Below are 19,575 nucleotides of genomic sequence, written 5' to 3' on the forward strand. Positions count from 1 at the left end.
GAATAACGTAAGCACTGTAAGTGCTGGATTTAAAATCTTTGCCATTTAAATTATGCACTTATTTAAGCTTCAAAGATTTATTTATTTACTTTAAGAGACAGACATAAAGGTGGGGTTGCTCTTGATGTGCACCGAAAACATGCAATTACAGTTTTTAAAAAAAGATTGTAGGTCTAAAAGGCACTGCATGACAGGACAGGACTCCTTTTAAAGCAGTTAAATGATGGTGGGTGATGCAGATGTTAATTTGCAGGCTCGAGTGCCTAAAAGAGGAACTCTAAAATGTGACCTGCCAGCTTAAGCAAAGTCACCCATGTGTGCAGGGGGAAAATGTTAAAAATAGCTCTTCTATACATAAATGGGTGTGTGTGATTTGGGCTATTGACCACTAGGAATTCCTGGTGTGCGCGCGCGTGTGTGTGTGTATGAGAGAGAGATGACTGAAAGCCTGACTCACGCCTCAGCAACTTCTGCTCGCTCCTCTGTGCGCTCCAAATCACCCTCGATGATGACAAGCTTACGAGCCACCTGCAAACGCAAACACACACACATTTAGAGAAAGAAAAGAGGAGCAACTCAGGCCAGAAACTGTCTGGGGTAAAACGTCACCTCCTCGTATTTGCGGTCAGCTTCCTCCGCAATGTGCTTGGCCTCCTTCAGCTGGACCTCCTGCAGCTCCATCTTTTCCTCATCCTTCAGGGCCCTGTTCTCAATCACCTTCATGCCCCTGAGATGCATATGGGTACACACACAAACGTTTGAAGTGGTTGCCAGTTATGCCAATGACCAGCCGTTTCCAATTTTATCCAGCTTGTCCAAGAACCTAGACCAAGTGGCATCACTGTAAATAGGCTAGTTTTCACGTAAATGTTTACATGCACACGAGTGTGTCTATATACCTTCACGTTTTACACCATCCTCGTTGAGGTTATGAAAACATCACGGTTTCACAGTATTAATCTGACATTTATGAAAACAACCTTGTAGTAAAAAAAAAAAAAAAAAAAAAAAAAAAAAAAAAAAAAAAAAAAAGGAAAATATATTATGAAGTCTCTTTGCACATTATATACAGTGTGTCCCATAAGTCAACATTAAAATATGTATATAAACCTTTTGATCTGAAGATGTATGATAATTTTTAAAATATAATTGTGCCAACATGCAATTACAGTTTTTAAAAAAAGATTGTAGGTCTAAAAGGCACTGCATTCTTTCATTAGAAAACATTTTATTTACAAATTTTTTTATTTTTATTAAACAGACGACTCAGTGCGAAAAATTTGGAAAAACAGGCGATAATAGAAAATAGGAAATGCCAGGAATACATTTCTGGAAATTCTAGGCAAAAAGGGCGTCTACTTTGAAGATGCCAAAATACTAAATTATTTTATTTATTCTGGATTTTTTTTATCACGACATAATTCCTATAGTTCCATGTGTGTTACTCCAGAGTTTTGACGACTATTATTGTTCTAAAATGTGGAAAAATAATAATAATGGAAAAAAAAATAGAATGAGTGTGTCTAAACTTTTGACCGGAAGTGTATATATTTAATATTTTTTACAGGCCGTAATGTATCTAAATGAGGAAGAACGAATCCAGGTAATTCTCCTCATGTGCACGGAGTAAAAAATGCTGGACATTAGGGCTGCAGGATTACGGCCAAAATGATAATCACGATTATTTTGATCAATATTGAGATCATGATTATTTATCACTGATTATTCATTGATTTTAGGGATAACATTTTTATTGCACTTTCACATATAAATAAACAGACCGCTGCTTTCACCTCCATGTTGTGCTACATTCCTGCTAATCTACAAATCTTTGCATCAAATTAGACTGGTCCTTAAAGTGCATCATCTCATAGAAGCAAATTATAAATGAAATTGTACCTAAAATATAGGATAAGTAAAATAAAGTAAAAAAAACACCATCAACCAAATGAAAATATGCATCAAATTTATCAATATGTAACCAAATGAAAATTCAGGCGTATGCAGAAAAGGCAATAACAGTGTTAACAGGAGAGACAGCCAAATCACACAATACAGAGGTGCAGGGACGATGTCATTTTGTACCGAAACCCGGAAGTTAGCATCGCACCGGTTCCCTCAACAAAAACCCAATAGGATTTTCACCTAAGCTTTTGGATTACTGCAAAAAATAATCTCTGATCAACAAAAGTTTACAATACTATCACGTTTTGTCCATCGAGTTAATTTTCACAAATGAACAACTTTTCTGAAGTTTAAAGCCTAAATACAATCACCAGAAATAAACAGCTATCCGTATGCTATAAACTAACTACAGCACAGTCGTGCGACCTTATCACCAAGCTTGCAAACTGTTAGTGTCACGATTTCCCCCCATGCTCTGAAACCCAAAGCGAAATTAGCATTTCAGCGCTCGCACTGCGATCTCGTTTCCGGGTTTTGGCACCACAACATGACGTCACCCCTGCGCCGCTCTATGGTGACTGGCTGCAAGTTTAGGAAGCGCTTGATTTTAAGACGTTGGGGGGGTATATTGGGTATAATCGGTATATTGAAAGAGTCAGTGGTGAGGTAACTGTCCAATCATATGCCGTGACTAATCGTGAAATCAAACCTACTCTGCACTTCACACGCTGTAATATAGGATAATTCAAACATGAATAATAAACGTGATTTCTTCTCCTCGAGTATCGAACTACAGCCCCACAGACAAGCCCTAGGGTGTGACTACTATCTTCGCCTAACGTTTATATCAGGTACTTTAACGCTTTAGCACGATAACAAGTGGTACACAAGCGGGCATTCAGTTAATGCTTGCCTAGCAATACACAAACTGGCTAGCTAACTTGACCGCTAGCAGAATATCATTAACTGAAACACCTACATGCGATATTTATAATATAAATAGTTATGGGGAACAAAAGATGAGGAGCAGTCTGTTAACTTCCATGTTCATCTTCCTGCACTAAACAAACTAGTGTTGTGTCTCAAATTAAATATTTCTGAGTGTACTATTCCAGACCATCACGGAGTACTAATACTAAACTGGTTTTCCTATTACAGTCAGTGTCTGAAATTCTCTTTTTTCCTCAAAAAACCCCCCCAAAAAACCTGGTTTAGGTCAACTAAGACCTTCAGTCAGATCCTGTTCTCACATCTTTGGTGTACTAATACATAATGTGAGTTATATACATTCGCAATCAAAATTCTTCAACCCCCATTGCAAATCAGATTTATTGTCAATTTACAGGGCACAGACTTTCAACTTATCTGAAGTTAAATCTTTAGAATCTTGATTGCAATGCATCATTTCATGAATTATATTCAGGCTAGGCTACACTGAACAATTAGGTCTGGATTTGGTCTATCTGAGAGGACTGGAAGAAATGACCCGTAGAGGTAGGTTTAAACCAGCTGCATTGCATAAGATTTGGCACCCAATGATGTGTTAAGAATGTGGAGCAGACCAGAACTGGAATAAGACTGAAGTCACACATCATGTAACACGACAACACACTGTTGCTTGGATCATATAAAATATAACCATTGATCTCAATAATTCAGTGTTTAGGGCTTGGCTCATCCAGCTCTAGCGCACACACCTCTCACTCTCATCTGCAGCCTTCTCTGCCTCCTCCAGTTTCTGCAAAGCTGTGGTGAGTCTCTCCTGAGCTCGATCCAGCTCCTCTTCAACCAGCTGGATGCGCCTGTTCAGAGAAGCAACGTCCGCTTCGGCCTACGTACGAGCCAGAGACAAAGGAGAATGAGGGACAGAGCGAGAGAGAGAGAGAGAGAGAGAGAGAGAGAGAGAGAGAGAGAGAGAGAGAGAGAGAGAGGAGAGAGGGAGGACACGAATTTAACAAATCATCCGTAACACAGTTCAGCAGACACCCTAGCTTTACTGGTCTGTCACTCACACACACAAGCAGCTTTTGTTATAAGCTCATTGGTCCCAATTAGTGCACTCTGAATACCAATCACACACCTGGCTGTGTTATTTCAATCAAAACAATCCAAATCTTAAGAAAATCTAGAGTGTGTAAAGAGATGGAAACCAGATGGATGAGAATTGTTTGGTAGGGAGCGGAGAGACCCACGTGCACATACCCAGGGGTCCCCATAAGTAGGTCAAAATATGCACCCACAATAAGCAAAGTGCGAAATATGACAAACTAGCGATGGGAAAGCAAAACATCGCCGTCATGGCAACATTGAGACAGCTTGCAAGGGAGATAAGCTTGCCAAGTCTGCTTAATTCAAACACCGTTGCCATGGAGATACAAAAATGTACTGTCAGGACCAAAAAAAATTAATAAAAATCCTAGACCTCTTAAAAAAAAAAAAAAAAATTCAACTCAGTTATAAGGGGTGGAGCTTCTACCATAAGGTCCTGCATGACGCTTCACGGGTGAATTCATTCCGCTGTAGAAAAGGCACATTTTGCATTTCAAATTTGCAAAACCAGACAACCCTGCGGTAAGAATTGCTTCCTGTCTGGCGCCAGCCCAAAGGAGGGCCCGTAATCAGTTGGCAAACTCACTTCCTGTGGCAGCTTAGTGTGACTCCACAGAGACTGGAAACCTCCTTCATCCTAGACTGACATTCCTGACAAAAGGTCAGACACAGAAGTCGCTATTAGAGTGACACGACTCTGCACCACAACTTCTGAAAGAACCAGTCCAACTACTCTGTTTAGCCCCTGGGGTAATCCTGGTGAATAACACTGCACATCATTAACCACTCTGGCAATGTTGTCTTTTATTTTTCCACTTTAACTTTCACCAGTTTCTTTGGAAATTCGTCTCTTACGACATTCAGATACCTAAAATTTACCTAAAATTTGAGGATAAGTAAAGTATCCGCCTCTCACCCTATCTCTCCAATGTTAACATAATGCAATCTCTAATACGCAATACACATACTCTCATTCACAAAATAACAGTTTCAAAACGACTTCAACTAACCCCCAGTGCCGAGTCGGGAAAACCGAGAAATAGCCGCAAGATGCCATTTTCCATCATAGCCGAACCTAGTAATACCTTACTTATACTTAGAACTGGAAAACAATGACGCATCACTGTAATAAAGTACAACATGAGAAATTTTCCACAATGTGTACAGGTAGCACATGTTAACCTTTATCATCCTGTGTGGACATTAAGTAAGGAATAAAACACTTAGAGCATGCTGTCATGGGAAAATAATCACTGATGCAGTGCTGTGATGCAAAGCGAAGTCACTCTTCCCACCCAGAAGTTGAATCTTTTCCAATAACAGCACGCGAGAATTAGTCTTCCACCACCGCAATTTCCCCAAGTATTGCTATTCTTAATTTATTCATTAATCGACACATCATACTTTTTAAGTTGCTAAGTTATTGTTATTTATTACATTAAAAAGTTAAAGAATCTCGCAGCTTGTCATGTTAATAGTTTCCAACCTAGTTGCAAATTTAACTCGCGGGAAAATATGGAGTATCGCATAAAACATCTGTGAAATAAAAAAAACACCGTTTTCCATCCCATGTGTTCAACAGAACAAAACAGTCGCCGGTGACTGAAACAGAAACGAACATCTCATTCTTTGCCATTTCTTTTTTCCCCCTCCTTCTTCTTACCTTTCTAAGCCAATTATCTGATCACGTGATTTGTTGAGACAATCCAACATGATTTTTTTTATTTTAAGCACATTAAGGAATTTATTCAGTAAATGTGTTTCATCACAGATTACAAGCACATAGTACCAATTTATTTATTTCTTTTAATTATCCGCCTCAATTGAGCGCACATGTTTTTCCGGCATGTTTGAGAGATTTTATTCGCATCTACTGTTTCCATCCGGCGTTTTGTGCTTTTTTATGTATTATACATGTGCAATATCCCAAATTTCACATAAAAAAAGTATGTGAATGGAAACATGTCTACAGATTAGAAGTGCCAACCCCTCAGTCCTGAGGGTTTCCCCCTCCACCATTTCTGAAAGCGCTGACACTGGACACTCCTTCCATAAATCTCTGCCTACATAAAACCACCATCATCATGATGTCGAGGATTATACATTTATCACTGCTAGACAGAAATTAACAGTGCGATGATAGCCGAGAAGATACAAGGCGCCGGCCGGACTCGAGGTTCAAACCTTCTCCCTGGTTTAAAGAAGGTTCTGGTTATCACTTTCTCCTCAGCACAATCACATTAATGTATTAGAGCAAGAGCTTTAATTATAAACCTGTGGTTAGTATTACTGCCCTACCTATAGAGCTGCTGGTCTAGAGAATGAAACAACAACCAATCAGACTGAAGGATTGAGTTCAGCACTATCTTTACACTCCCCCTTACCAAATATTCGCAACTTCCTTTGAGCAAGACTCTAAGCTGTGAACCGCTCGGTTGTTTCCGGTTTCAACTGCCACACTGTACAAACCCCAGAAAATAACCCAGCTACACTATGAATTAAAGACATTTGACATGAAGGACATATCAAGCGTTAGTTTATAAGATGATGAAGGATACTTAAAAAAAAAAACATTTTTTTTGCTGGTTTAATAAGAGATTTTGGTGTTCCTTTACCTGCTCCCTTGAGCGCTTTTCTTCTTCGACCTGTCTCTGCAGGACCTCGGCTCTCTCCTCGGCTTCATCCGCCTGTTGCTGCAGAACTTTAATCTTGCGCTTCACCGCTTCCACACTGTTCACTCCGGCCATTTTATAACTACACCCTTCCTCTCAAGACGCCGTTAAACACGCTGTTGAATTCGTAACGAGGCTGAAGCTGGACCAAGCGCGATTCGGGAGTTTTTAACCTACAAATCAGAGCCTTTAAAATCTGTGGGCGCGAGAAATCTATCTATAAACAGTCGACTTTGTTTTTTTTTGTTGTTGTTTTTTTTGTTTTTTGAAATATATATCTTTTACACCAAGACTTATTTGCTTAACAAACACAAATGAGTGTTTTCAGGAAGAAAAATACAGAAAGTTACGAGATAAATATTTAGTTTAGTTTAGCTTAGCTTAGCTTAAATGTTTCGGTTGTGTGAGCTAGCCGACGGCGCGAGCGAGCTAGCTTCCCCGGATGTTTGAATTTGAGGCGACGAACTGATTTTTCTTTCCCGTAAAAAAATATTTCGATTCTTTTCTTCTTCCTTCCGAAGGAAAATCCCACCGAGCTGTCCAAAGGTTGTATTTATATAAAATAATAAAACAGAACAGCAGAAAACAGAGGCTAAAGGCAAGATGTAGGGTGTTCCTTTTCTTTCCTTTCCTAGCTCGCGCACAACCTCCTTTCCTCTCTTCGCTCACTCATTAGCCCGCATTCAGCTTCCTCATATTAAAGCCACTTCCGCTTTACCCCGCCCTGTAAGCCGGAAGTGACGCTACATCGTTGTACGCTTATGTCATTAAAAGTCTTTCGTTTCTTTTTTTTTTTAGGAAATAATGTCAAAACTAAAACACTGAACTCGATATGTGAAGTAAAACGCTGGTACGTTTTTAAAAAAAAACAAGATTCAAGAAAATTATTCGATATTCGTCATTAAATGTACTTGCAGCACGCGGTCACTAGATGGCGGTGCTCTTCAGTGAATTTGGCACCATGGACGGTATATAAAAGTGGACGTCGAAACAGGGATGTAAAAAAAACCCAGTGAAGCCAAAATGTCTTTGAAGCCTTCTAGTGGTTGGCTGCAATACCATTTTAACCATGTTAGTCAATGGGACATTTTAAATTCTCCACAGATTATTTTCGGGAATACTCTTCTGTCGTTTTCACAAGCTCACAAATTCAGTTGACCTTGATATCTCCCCCACCCCCATGTTTTTTCTTCTGATAAATCTATTGTATAGGAGTTATTTGATGATAAATTAATAAAGGGTGTGGATGTTGTTTAGTTTTTCCACGGGTTGCACTGAACATTTTAACAATAAAAATTGCCACAAAGCAGTTTTACAGGAATCCAGATGTAGATTTAGACCCTTAATGAGCAAGCCAGAGGCAGCAAGTGACGAAGAAGAACTCACTGAGATGACATGAGGAAGAATCCTTGACCTGGAACCAGGAACCATCCTCTTTAGGGTGACAACAGATAGTGGGATTATAAGTCATTGTGAATAAGTCGTGGGATGAGCACAGTACAGTCTTTATGATTAAAGCAGCATTTCTTAAGTACAAATCTATGGTATCCGGGTGAGATCTGGGCAGAGATACTAGCACTTCTTATTTTAACGCATTCCCTCATTTTATACACCCATACCATACAGAACATTGACATCATTGTTGTCATGTGCAGTGTAGTGGGACACAAGGAAGGAAGCATGCACTTTTCCCAAACGGAAAGGAAAACCAGAGGACAACAATGTGAACGAATAAGAAAATGCTGAATCAGTGGATAGGAAAGGGATACAGAAAGGGTTAGGGTTCAAGTCATTCACTTTTGAGCTGCCTTGGTGTCAGAGATGGTGTTAAAAACTTTCTAACTTGTAGTTTTAATTTTAAGATTTGAATCAAATCCACTCTAGACGAAATCAGTAATAGCAATTTACACCGATCGTCCTGTTCAAAAGTTTACACCCCCTTGGCTCTTAATGTATCGTGTTGCCTTCTTGAGCATCATTGAATGTTTTCACTTTTCATAATAGTTGTGTACGAGTCCCTCAGTTGCCCTCGGTGTGAAAAGATCATCTGTTGGAAAGGGGTAAAAGATACAGAAGATGCTGGAAAAGCAAAGAATGTGCAGGACCTGGAGGATTTTTCTGAAGAACAGTGGGCAGTTTAACAGCTCAGGACAAACAAGGGATTCATGAACATGAACTATCATAAAACATAAAAAACATTTGTGTAAATTCAGATATTTCTGTGTCTTGTGGACTATATGTAAACATCTGCTACCTGCAATAGCTTATTCTGGGCAGGACTAAATAAAAAAAAAATTAAATGCTATTTTTATCATCCCTCTTATTTACTTATTATTTTAAAATTATTAACATTTTGCAAGGTGTATGTAAAATTATGACCACAATTGTAAATGCCAAGTCATTTCCTGTTTTCATTACATTACACATAGTGGCTTATTTATCAGCTTTACCTCTAACACTGGAGATTCCTTCCATAAATTTTAAATAAATGTCTCCTCAAAGGAATCGTCACTTGATAATAATAATAATAACAATAATAATAATAGTAATAGATTTGTACAATTTACCACATTGAAATTTCTCTTTATTATGGTTTAAAACAGGACGACTCGGGGTAACTCGGGGTAGCGAATATGTATTTAATCATTGAAACTGAATTCTGTACAGGTTTAATTGCGATTAAATCCAATATGCCTCACTCTTTGCATCACTTCCACACGTGCTCTTCTACCCATCCTCAGATCGACACAGAGCCAGAAGAGCCAGCTGCAGCTCCCCTTTGAATTCTTTCTGTAAGTTAAATGACATAAGTGCACCATGAACACACAGCATATAGTACGGCTGTAGGATTCGGATAAAGTGTCAGAGGTGTGTGATCTGACCTGGATGGTGGAGTAGAGGGAGAGATTGGTCAGTTTGCGGAACTCGACCCTCACCCACAGGAGGTCCTCTTCACTCCGAGCCACCATGATTCCACGAACCACAGCGTTTTTCTGAAACACAAACACACACACACACACACGAACACAATATAGTCACTCAGTATAACTGATAAAATGGTAACAACGCTAGATAATCATCCTCCTTACCTTCATGCAGGTGTGTAAGCGCTGGGCCAAGAAGTGTGGTGTGTTTTGGATCGTTTGAACTGGGGGTTCAGAGATGAGCGAATATTTGCATAGGGATGAACACCAAATAAGTATTTCATTAAGCATTTCATCGTAACAAAAGGAAATATCTTGACTACAGGCGACTGTAGCTAATATTTGTACACCCCCTCCCTGCATGCAAGAAGACAATATCAAGTATCTTAGTAAAATGCTCTTATATTTCTCAAAGTCTCATATTTGTTTTATCTTAATAAGACATCATTAATACATTTTATTTATAATACATGTTCCTGCTATTTTTTGCAGTAGTTTTGTATTTAATTTTGCATTTATATTGATTTTTATATTTACTAATGGATGGATGAATTGATGGAGCGATGTGCTTCCATAATCTCTAAGGTGTCATTTAAATGTGATATGTTTAAAATGAGAAAAAGATCCTAAACAGTTATTTTTTTCTTTTTTTTTTTTTTAAATGCCACCACGTGACATTAGAGGTCAAAGGATTAGGTCTTGTTCCTCATAATTATGACAGTTTAAGTAAACATTCTGACTAAAACCAGTTGCACATATGTATGTTGCTCTTAACTGCACTATTGGGCCAATTCAAATGTTATTATGTTAGCTAAACCTTTAACTTTCGCTAAACTTAACTAAGTTAATTTGTTAGTGTTTACTTAATAATAAATGAAATTATCATTAGTTTATAAACATGAACTAGGGTTAACTAATGTAACCGTGTTCCTGCTAGCTAGCTAAGCTACCTTTCTTGGTGCTTGATTGCTTGCTAGCATTCTGTAAATTGTGTAATTCTGAGCTGTGAGCGTGTACAAGCTAAGATGTAAAGATAGGAAATGAAACTGTAAATCTTTACTAAAGTTTTTATTTATTTATTTATTTATTTATTTATTTTTATTTTATTACCGACTGGTGGCTTGAAGTCAGTCAGCTATGCAGAATTTCAGTTGCTCTTGTTACGTAATGTTAGCCAATCACAAAATACTTGTACTACTACTACTACTACTACTACTACTTTTACTACTACTTTTACCACTACTACTACTACTACTACTTCTACTACTAGTGCTACTTTTACTACTACTACTACTATTAATATTACTGCTACTACTACTACTACTTTTACCACTACTACTACTACTACTACTACTACTACTACTTTTACTACTACTTTTACCACTACTACTACTACTACTACTTCTACTACTAGTGCTACTTTTACTACTACTACTACTATTAATATTACTGCTACTACTACTACTACTTTTACCACTACTACTACTACTACTACCACTACTGCTACTACTACTTTTACCCCTGCTACTACTACTGCTACTACTACTTTTACCCCTGCTACTACTACTACCAGTTCTTTTATTACTACTACTACTGCTGCTACTTTTACTACTACTACTACTACTACTACTTCTACTACTGCTACTTTTGCTACTACTACTACTTTTACCTCTTCTACTACTACTACTACTTCTACTACTACTACTACCACTTCTTTTATTACTATTACTACCACTCCTACTACTGCTGCTACTTTTACTACTACTACTACTACTACTACTACTACTACTATTTTTGCTACTACTACTACAACAACTATTGCTACTTATAATAATAATAATAATAATAATAATAATAATAATGAGTTAATTGTCAGGTATGTGTAATTTTCTTTTCACAATATATCATCACTCTTCTATATAAATCTTTCTCTTTAGTCTATGACACTTTTATATATTTATATATTAGATATATTTTTTAATATAACAAATGGTGGAATGTGTACAAGTTGTTTCCTCACCCAAAATCCGTAGACCAAGTCGCAAGTCTCCTGAGAAGTTGTTCTGGATGGTTTTATCCACTGTCTCGCCTTTCTGATCCTCGAGCCTAGAGAGCACTAGTAGAACAGCGTTAAGTCACACTGGGTGCATCGTCTAAGGGATTAGTACTTGAAGTTGAGGTTGAGGTTGTACCTCTGTTGAGATGGTCAGAATTGCGTGATGTGAGCACCTGAATCCAGGGCTCAGGATTCGATTTCTTTCCAATAACAGCATCTCTGAGTTGCTAAACACACCGAGACATGTTCAGAACATTAACAACTGCTTGACTGTAACATAACATAACATAACATAACATAACGTAAAATAACTTGACTTCTGGGAATTTCTTGTTTTACGATATGAGACATAGCGAGGCAGAGATTGACACACCTTGACATCTTGATCAATGAGCTCGTAATCAATCTTTCCAGGTGTGTTCAGCTCTTCCTTCTGTTGATACGGCAGACAAATCACTCTATTGCAACATTACATACATATAAGCTTTAATCAATAACACTTTGTTAACCAGACCGTACCTTCAATATGGCCAGTACCAGTTTGGTAAATTCTTTACTCGTCTCACTGATCAAGTCGTTCTCCAGATAGCGGCCATACGCTGCAGGCCAAAAAAGAACACTAGTAAGTTCTACAGTACCGCAGCGCTGTTGAATTCTCCATTCTGATTGGTCAGAAGGTGTTGATTCCTGTTCCATAACAGCAGCTTTGACAGTGCTGAGTGCAAGGACTTGAATGGCAGACACTTCACTTAATCTAAGTGTCATAATAAACAAATTAAAAATGGGTTGTTATTTGAAAAAATAAAATTATATATATATATATATATATATATATATATATATATATATATATATATATATATATATATATATATATATATATATATAAAGTCGCTGATATGATGAGGAGACATTTATTTAAACATTTATGGAAGGAGTCTCCAGTGTCAGTACGTTTTCCGCCACTGGAAAGTCTTCATTTGACAAGCACTGCCAAGCTGTTTATACTGTAGCTGCTAAAACATAATGATAACAGGAGCTAACTAGTTTCAAGGATGATCCACAAGATCAAATGTAACTATAAACAGATAAAAAAAATAGAACGTCGTTAATAATTTAAAATAAATAAATACCTTTAATAGTGGTGTACAAGGAAATAAACTTTTCAGGATGTGCTCTTATAGCAAAAGTATGGTATTACAACTTTGGTGTTGTAAGAGTAACGCCACTTCATCACAGCATCCAATCATTGAATATTTTCCTATTAGAGCACATCACAGCAAGTGTCAAATTTCTTAATGTGTAATCTACAGTGTTTCTCGACTCATTGTTACTGTTTCTCACCTTCATGGTACGCTACAGTGATATCTCGGAGTTGGTCTGGTGATCTGGTGCACAAGACCTCCAGAAGTGCTTCCTCGTCCGTGCCGAGCCCCTGCAAGGATTGATTTTTAAAAATAAAATGTGTCAAATTTGAATGGGAATTGATGGATTGATGGATAGTATAAAACCAGTATCTATCTGAATATCCTATTTACTCACCATTTAGTGCATTCAGAAGTGTCATTTAAATGGTAAGGACTAAAACTTGAGTAAAACTTGACACTGATTTAATTCGTCCTCTATATCAGTGGTTTTAAAAGGGGGGACCACCAGGGGGCGCCCAGGGGGAGTCAACAATTTGGTGTGAAAAATAAATTCTCACTCTCAGACAACCACACACACACAAACACACAATCAGTTCCTAAATTAATGTAATGTATAGATGTAAGATGTAATTATTAATTAAAAAAAAGGGGGATATATTCAGAAGTCTGTATTTTTAATGTGCTTTAAAGACATCTTGCAAAAGCGGGGCCTCGGTCAAATGTTAATGCCATTTGAGGGGCCTTGCCCTGGAAAAGTTTGGGAACCCCTGCTCTATATGTTAGCGTCTCTACTGCTTTTATTAAACATGTTTTTGACTTATAATAGTGAAGAAAGACATAATTGTGCTTAGAAAAGAAAATTTTTCATAACTAATGACTTTAATAAATTGCTGGGGTGTAAGAGGGAAAAAAAAAAACATCAGAAAGTGATGTTATTGGAAAATAATCAACTTCAGGTTCGAAACAGTGACTCCGCTCGTTTTCAGCCAGCATTACATCGTTGCATCACTGATTATTTTCTTATATCAGCACGTCCCAGAGTGTTTTATTCCTTACATGATGACATGAAAGCTCACCTCCATGGACTGTCGAAGGCGATGAGCGTCAAAGCGAGCTGGAGTCATCATGAGAGCCAGAAGCAGCTCCTGCACAGCACCTGACAGGCTTTTCTTCAGAGTTGCACTCAGATCCTGAATGGCAAAAAAAAAAAAAAAAAAATACGGCGCTAAAAGAAAAGGCATCAGAAATCATAACATCAGAATTCGTTTCAATCCTTATGTCTTGCTAAGGATGTAAATAAGAGAGGACGGGAATGTAAAAGTGAATAACGTCACAATGTAAAAGGAAGATCAGGGCATTAACACTCATTGAGACATGCATAACACGTCTTATGGTGTGTTTTTTTTATTGAATAATCATAAGAAAGAGCTGCTTTTAATCTTAATCAACTCTCCACTTTTCTCACACAGAACAACGTCCTGGACACAAGTTAACAAGGCAAAAGAAAACGCAGCCGGCCGCCAGGGGGCGCCCGGGGGGCCTCAACAATTTGGTGTGAAAAATAAATAAATACATGATTTTTTTTACATGATGTTTTTTCAGACACACACACACACACACACACACACACACACACACACACACACACACACACACAATCAATTCCTAATGTAATGTAATGTATAGACGTAAGACGTAATTATTAATAAAAAAAAAAAAAGGGGGATATATTCAGAAGTCTGTATTTTTAATGTGTTTTAAAGACATCTTGCAAAAGCGGGGCCTCGGTCAAATGTTAATGCCATTTGGGGGGCCTTGCCCTGGAAAAGTTTGGGAACCCCTGGTTTAAACCACTGTAATGTCTTACCACCTTCTGTGTGTGGTTTTGATAGGCCGACGCGATGCCCTGTCTTTGCGCGTTGGTCCTGTTAGTAAGGATCTTCATCACGGTCATCACGTCAGCGTCTAACACACACCACACACATCCACATATACAGTACAGTATACACACCAAGTTGATACCATATCTGCAAATAAATAATTAAGCTAGCACCAATTTTTCCACACTCGGAGTGATCTAAAGAAGGCTTTAGTATTGTGTTTATTATGTCTGGAGAACTCTTTAGCTGGATGATGCAGGATCGTACTTTTCTTATTCAGCGCGGTGTTAATCTGACGCGCGTCCAGATACGGATCGAACGGCAGAAACGGCCGGACGGTCCCGAGAGTTCCCCACCACATCTGAAATGAAAGGAATGCGTGGATAAGCGAATGAAAAAAACAAACAAACAAGCGCAATATGCAACTATACGTGTGAAATGGATTCTTTTACACTTAAAAAGCATAAAAGTGTTTCAATTAAAAGCGTTTAAATGTAATAAATGCAAATGGAAATGGAGGAAGAAGGAAGACAGTACGTACAGACTGTTTCGCTGGAATATACTCGACGGTAATCGGTTCATTTTCCATCTCTGAGCAAGAAGCTAGTGCCTGCAGTTTGCCAACATTAAAAAGAAAACTCAGTTAAAAGCAAATTTAAAAGCAACCAGGAACGGCTCGGGTGAAGTTTGAAAGAAGTGCTTCAACCACAAATGACATGCAAACAATGCTCGAGTTACTCCGAATGACATCCACGACGTTAGGGTTTTCCGCCATTTTCCCAACATTCCGACGTTAGATTTTCCAACATTCCAAGATTTTCCAACATATTTGCAACAGTGTTATTTCTTGCATTCATTGAAGTCTCTTTAACATTATTTGTTCCTTTTACAGAGCAACAATTTGCCAGCGGTTGCATTTTAAAAGTTTTTTGTTTAATGACGAACAACACGACTTCGTACGTTTTATTTACTAATAGTTCAGTTTAATGGCGAGAGAGAAAAAAAGAAAGGCGGGTGAAGGAATGGGGCTTAGTGGTTAGCACGTTCGCCTCACGCCTCCAGGGTCGGGGGTTCGATTCCCACCGTGGCCCTGTGTGTGCGGAGTTTGCATGTTCTCCCCGTGCTGCGGGGTTTCCTCCGGGTACTCCGGTTTCCTCCCCCAGTCCAAAGACATGCATGGTAGGCTGATTGACGTGTCCAAAGTGTCCGTAGTGTATGAGTGGGTGTGTGAATTGTGCCTGAGATGGATTGGCACCCTGTCCAGGGTGTACCCCTCCTTGTGCCCCTGGGATAGGCTCCAGGTTCCCTGTGACCCTGAAAAGGATAAGTGGTATAGAAGGTGGATGTATGGATGGATGGTGAAGGAACGTATAGCTGATACAACATACGTGATAATGAGAAAGAAACAACAACCGTACCCTGATAAAAATGGTTGAGATCATACAGACCCCCCTTCTAATGTTTGATATGAACATGAACTAAAGCTCTTCACCTGTATCTGCATGATTTAATGCATTGCGCCGCTGCTATACAATTGACCGATTGGATAAGTCAAACGCATCCGTGGATACGTAAACGTGGATTAAAAACCACATTTCCCAGCGATCCACACTCTTATATCGATCCCTGTAGTAACATGTAGTGGGAAAAATATTCGGATATTCTGAGCTTCACAGCGTGTTTGGCTTCCACCGGGTAAATAGTCGACTTGGGCGTGTTACCTCGGCGATCATCGGCTTTTTATCTTCCTGAAGTGATGATATTAATCGTATCATTATATAAATGATGAAGAAAACCGAGTCAGAAAACGAGTATTTTTTTTTTTTTTTTTTAAAGCTATAGCATTTAATATTATGATTAGGGGAAAAATTTTTTTTGAAATCATTGCTGCAGGTTTATTTGGAAAAGAAAAGAAAAAAAGAAGACGTTTTTGACGTTTTTGATCGTGAGCTTCATACAGTAAAACATTTAAAATGTAAAAAAAAAAAAAAAAAAAAAAAAAAAGAAAGAAAGAAAAAAAAAAAAGGTAAAAAAAAAGATTTTAACCAAAATTTTTACTTAGGTTTTTAAAGCTTTTTTCAATTAGATTACTATTTATTATTACTGTTAGTCTTATTTATTATTATTATTTTTTAAATGAATGTCCTCTCCAACACACCTGTCCAAATGAAAGAAATAAACCCAGCAGGTTACTTACTGAAACTGCAGTGTGACGGTAGAGTTTTATCCTTGGGTGTGTGTGTGTGTGTGTGTGTGTGATCCTTCACCTGAACGACTGTTGGACTCTCCGAGTCGTCCTCTTCCGTTTGCTGATAAGGGCGTGATGTCAAATATTTTCTCTCGTCTTCAGCTATTGGCTGAGGCGTGTAAGGCTTGGCCACGGTCAGAGTCGTGAAGAATAGACACAGTCATTGAGTCATTGAGACTCACCCAGACACAACGGTGTATGGACCAGAGAGTGGTGTCATGTAGATGTACAGTATGTACAGGAAGTTTTTATAATCCGACTCCTGAAGGAATTCTGACCACTCCTATTGGCCTCGTTTTTTTGTGCCTTGTGGGTGCCAGTCCCGATCTCACACCTCTAGTGTGTTAAGATATGTATGTGTGTGTGTGTGTGTCTGTATGATACCCAGTGGGCAACTTTTTTAGACTCCTAAATGAATTACACTTTCAAAACATTAAACAAAATTGTTCAGTATACAGTACGCACGTTTTATACCATTAAAAAAAACTGTTACGGAAAAGTCACGTGAAAATCACGTGTCTGGTTTTTCACATCTCCCATTATGTGATTCTATTGTGCGTTTTTACGATCCATTTCCCCCCCCCCCTCATGATTAATATTACCACATGATAGTTCACATATTTCCTCATGATTAATGACGTTTTTTTTTCGTTTTTAACATAGAGCGCATGAGATTTTTATTTTTTGTATTTGTGATGATTTTTTACGATCGTATTCACCCGATTTGTTTCACGTAATATTTTAAAAATTAGCGCAATAATACTTGTATTTCACAGGATTGTCGTCTCCCCCACCCCCAATGTGATTTTTCACGATGAATTCATTTTCACACGTGATGCGATTTTACACGTAAGCGCGTGCGATTTTATCCTCGCCCCAATGGCTGGTTGTAAGTGATTTCAAAGGGTAGTGAAAAAGAAAAGTTTTTAATCTATGCAGCATTATTTAGCTAGCTAACTTTTTGACCTCTTTAACCTACAGCGATTATTTGAAATAATTAAATGCTTCTTAGAACCACACAAAGATGAGAGAGACAATAAAGAACCAAAAAAAAAAACCCATGAAGAACTTCCTACAGTATATTTCAACATCACAATGCAAACAAGCAGTTAAGTCATAAAAACAATAAAATTACAACATAAAAGTCTCAAAAAAAAGATACACAAAGATACAAGATCATTCCTTTGAGCTCTTTTCATTTTTTTCCCCTTCCAAAATCTTCAAAATATTTATACAGATACATAATATACACAAAAGTACAGAAAAAAACCCTTCATTGACCAGTAATGCGTTTCAGCTAGTCCGTCTACTTCAGTACAACGACGTAGGATGAAGAGGATAAAAATGCTAACGAGCTGATGGATCATACCACTATTGCGTCTGGGGGGGGGGGTTGAAGTATATCTGATGTTCTACATGCATTACCAAAATGTACTAAACATGATCACTGTCATCTAATCTATAGAATAGCGTATAGTTTACGATTTAGATTACTATCTGCCGAACAACTTTGGTCTTTTTTTAAAAAAAAACAAACATTTTTTTTATTATTGGTCACCCATTTGTGAGAGTTTCTTCGAACTCGGGTACTTCAATAGCGCCGAAAAGTATCCGCGTATAAAAGTATAAAAAAATTTCAGCCCAGCATCGCATGTTTATTTATTACATTTTTTTTTTTTTTTTTACGACTTCTATAAATTATTTCACGATGACCATGTTTGGACACCCACGTCATTTCGGTTGATGAATGATGACATACGGTACATGATTTCATCATGATTACATCCATCTTAACTATGGTTTATTTATTTATTTTTTTTCCTTTTTAAAACTTTCAGCCTCCTTTCTAGTTCAGTCATTTCCACTAAATGGTAAAAATAATAATAAACCAGAGAGTTCAAGCACTCGGTGCTTGGCCCCGTAAAAAAAGGCAGGCAGTCGTAGGCTACAACGGTTCGTGATAAGAGGTTATTCTGAGATAAATTATTAAGACAAATGCTGCTCGAGTCCATGAATATAAAGGCAAAACAAGTTCCGTAGAACCCTTCTTTCTCCGCTCCACTTCAAAAAAAATCTCGTCCTTAAGACGACGTTTTAAGAGGACGTTTTGTTTTTTTTCCTTCTCTTTCTTTCTGGTGTTTCGCAGGAGACCGGAGGCGTCGTGTAGCGTTATGTATACAGGAAGTATCGGACCGGAGCCCGACGTTAACTGTGGCCCGAGTCGCCGTCGGGGGCTTCGGTTATGCACTCGCTCTCCTCCGGGATGTCCTGCAGATCTACACACAACAATTACAGAATTACACGAGGCATGAAACCAGCAGTGATCAAAGGTAGTGGGTGGGGCTCTGTTTGTGTGTGTAGTTAGGTGGTGATGTAACGGTGTGTGTTGTCAGTCTTCAAAGAGCTGCGTGTACAGGAAGAAGGGCTTAAATATTGACAGAGAATAGCAGCACCCACCCAGAGTGTAAACAGAAAGAGACAGAGATACAGGATGTTACATTCGGAGACACCTATACACTATTGGAGAGGTAATAAATAAATAAATAAATAAATTTTAACCTCTTTACCTTAACGATTTACCTAATAAGCTTCGGAATTAAACATCTACCTAACGATTTCTTACATTACATCACTGCCTGGTGATGCAGCGGCGCTTTAGTCCTTAGGTCTATCCAGCTCTCTCATTTCAAAAC

General features: G+C 38.2%; 3 protein-coding genes across 8 annotated transcripts in view; all 3 read right to left on the reverse strand.

Moving 5' to 3' along the window:
* Positions 1 to 7,292, reverse strand: part of LOC108280389 (tropomyosin alpha-4 chain) — an 18,161-nt gene extending 10,869 nt beyond the window's left edge. For all 4 annotated transcript variants that reach the window (XM_017495308.3, XM_053688587.1, XM_047162634.2 and 1 more), the window contains exons 1-4: positions 6,570 to 7,292; positions 3,603 to 3,736; positions 610 to 727; positions 458 to 528 (exon numbers count right to left, since the gene is read on the reverse strand). In XM_017495308.3, the coding sequence (XP_017350797.1) occupies positions 458 to 528; positions 610 to 727; positions 3,603 to 3,736; positions 6,570 to 6,701 (455 nt within the window). In that variant the 5' untranslated portion in view covers positions 6,702 to 7,292. The remainder of the gene's footprint in view (positions 1 to 457; positions 529 to 609; positions 728 to 3,602; positions 3,737 to 6,569) is intronic.
* Positions 7,144 to 17,810, reverse strand: LOC108280392 (annexin A2). Of its 2 annotated transcripts, none has more exons than XM_017495316.3 (13): positions 16,832 to 17,810; positions 15,176 to 15,244; positions 14,902 to 14,995; positions 14,625 to 14,719; positions 13,831 to 13,944; positions 12,951 to 13,041; positions 12,126 to 12,205; positions 11,980 to 12,039; positions 11,743 to 11,833; positions 11,571 to 11,666; positions 9,716 to 9,774; positions 9,509 to 9,619; positions 7,144 to 9,416 (listed from the first exon to the last, which is right to left on the reverse strand). In XM_017495316.3, exons 2-13 carry the CDS (start codon positions 15,221 to 15,223, stop codon positions 9,354 to 9,356), a joined length of 1,002 nt encoding a protein of 333 aa, XP_017350805.1. In that variant the 5' UTR covers positions 15,224 to 15,244; positions 16,832 to 17,810; the 3' UTR covers positions 7,144 to 9,353. The 2 variants fall into 2 exon arrangements, with proteins under 2 accessions (XP_017350805.1, XP_017350803.1); XM_017495314.3 differs by having other exon boundaries at positions 14,622 to 14,719.
* Positions 17,811 to 17,947: 137 nt separating this feature from the next.
* Positions 17,948 to 19,575, reverse strand: part of arhgef2 (rho/rac guanine nucleotide exchange factor (GEF) 2) — a 61,482-nt gene continuing 59,854 nt past the window's right edge. For both annotated transcript variants that reach the window (XM_017495310.3, XM_017495312.3), the window contains one exon: positions 17,948 to 19,158. In XM_017495310.3, the coding sequence (XP_017350799.1) occupies positions 19,088 to 19,158 (71 nt within the window). In that variant the 3' untranslated portion in view covers positions 17,948 to 19,087. The remainder of the gene's footprint in view (positions 19,159 to 19,575) is intronic.

The sequence above is a fragment of the Ictalurus punctatus genome, chromosome 20 (assembly GCF_001660625.3).
Source record: "Ictalurus punctatus breed USDA103 chromosome 20, Coco_2.0, whole genome shotgun sequence".
Taxonomy (NCBI): Eukaryota; Metazoa; Chordata; class Actinopteri; order Siluriformes; family Ictaluridae; genus Ictalurus; species Ictalurus punctatus.

Excerpts from the sequence above, each read along its gene's own strand:
- LOC108280392 (XM_017495314.3), bottom strand. The coding sequence starts at position 15,223 with ATGGAAAATGAACCGATTACCGTCGAGTATATTCCAGCGAAACAGTCT. Across the intron at positions 14,996-15,175 it reads ATATTCCAGCGAAACAGTCT|ATGTGGTGGGGAACTCTCGG; the intron begins GTACGTACTGTC and ends CTTTCATTTCAG. Across the intron at positions 14,720-14,901 it reads CACCGCGCTGAATAAGAAAA|ACGCTGACGTGATGACCGTG; the intron begins GTACGATCCTGC and ends GGTGTGTGTTAG.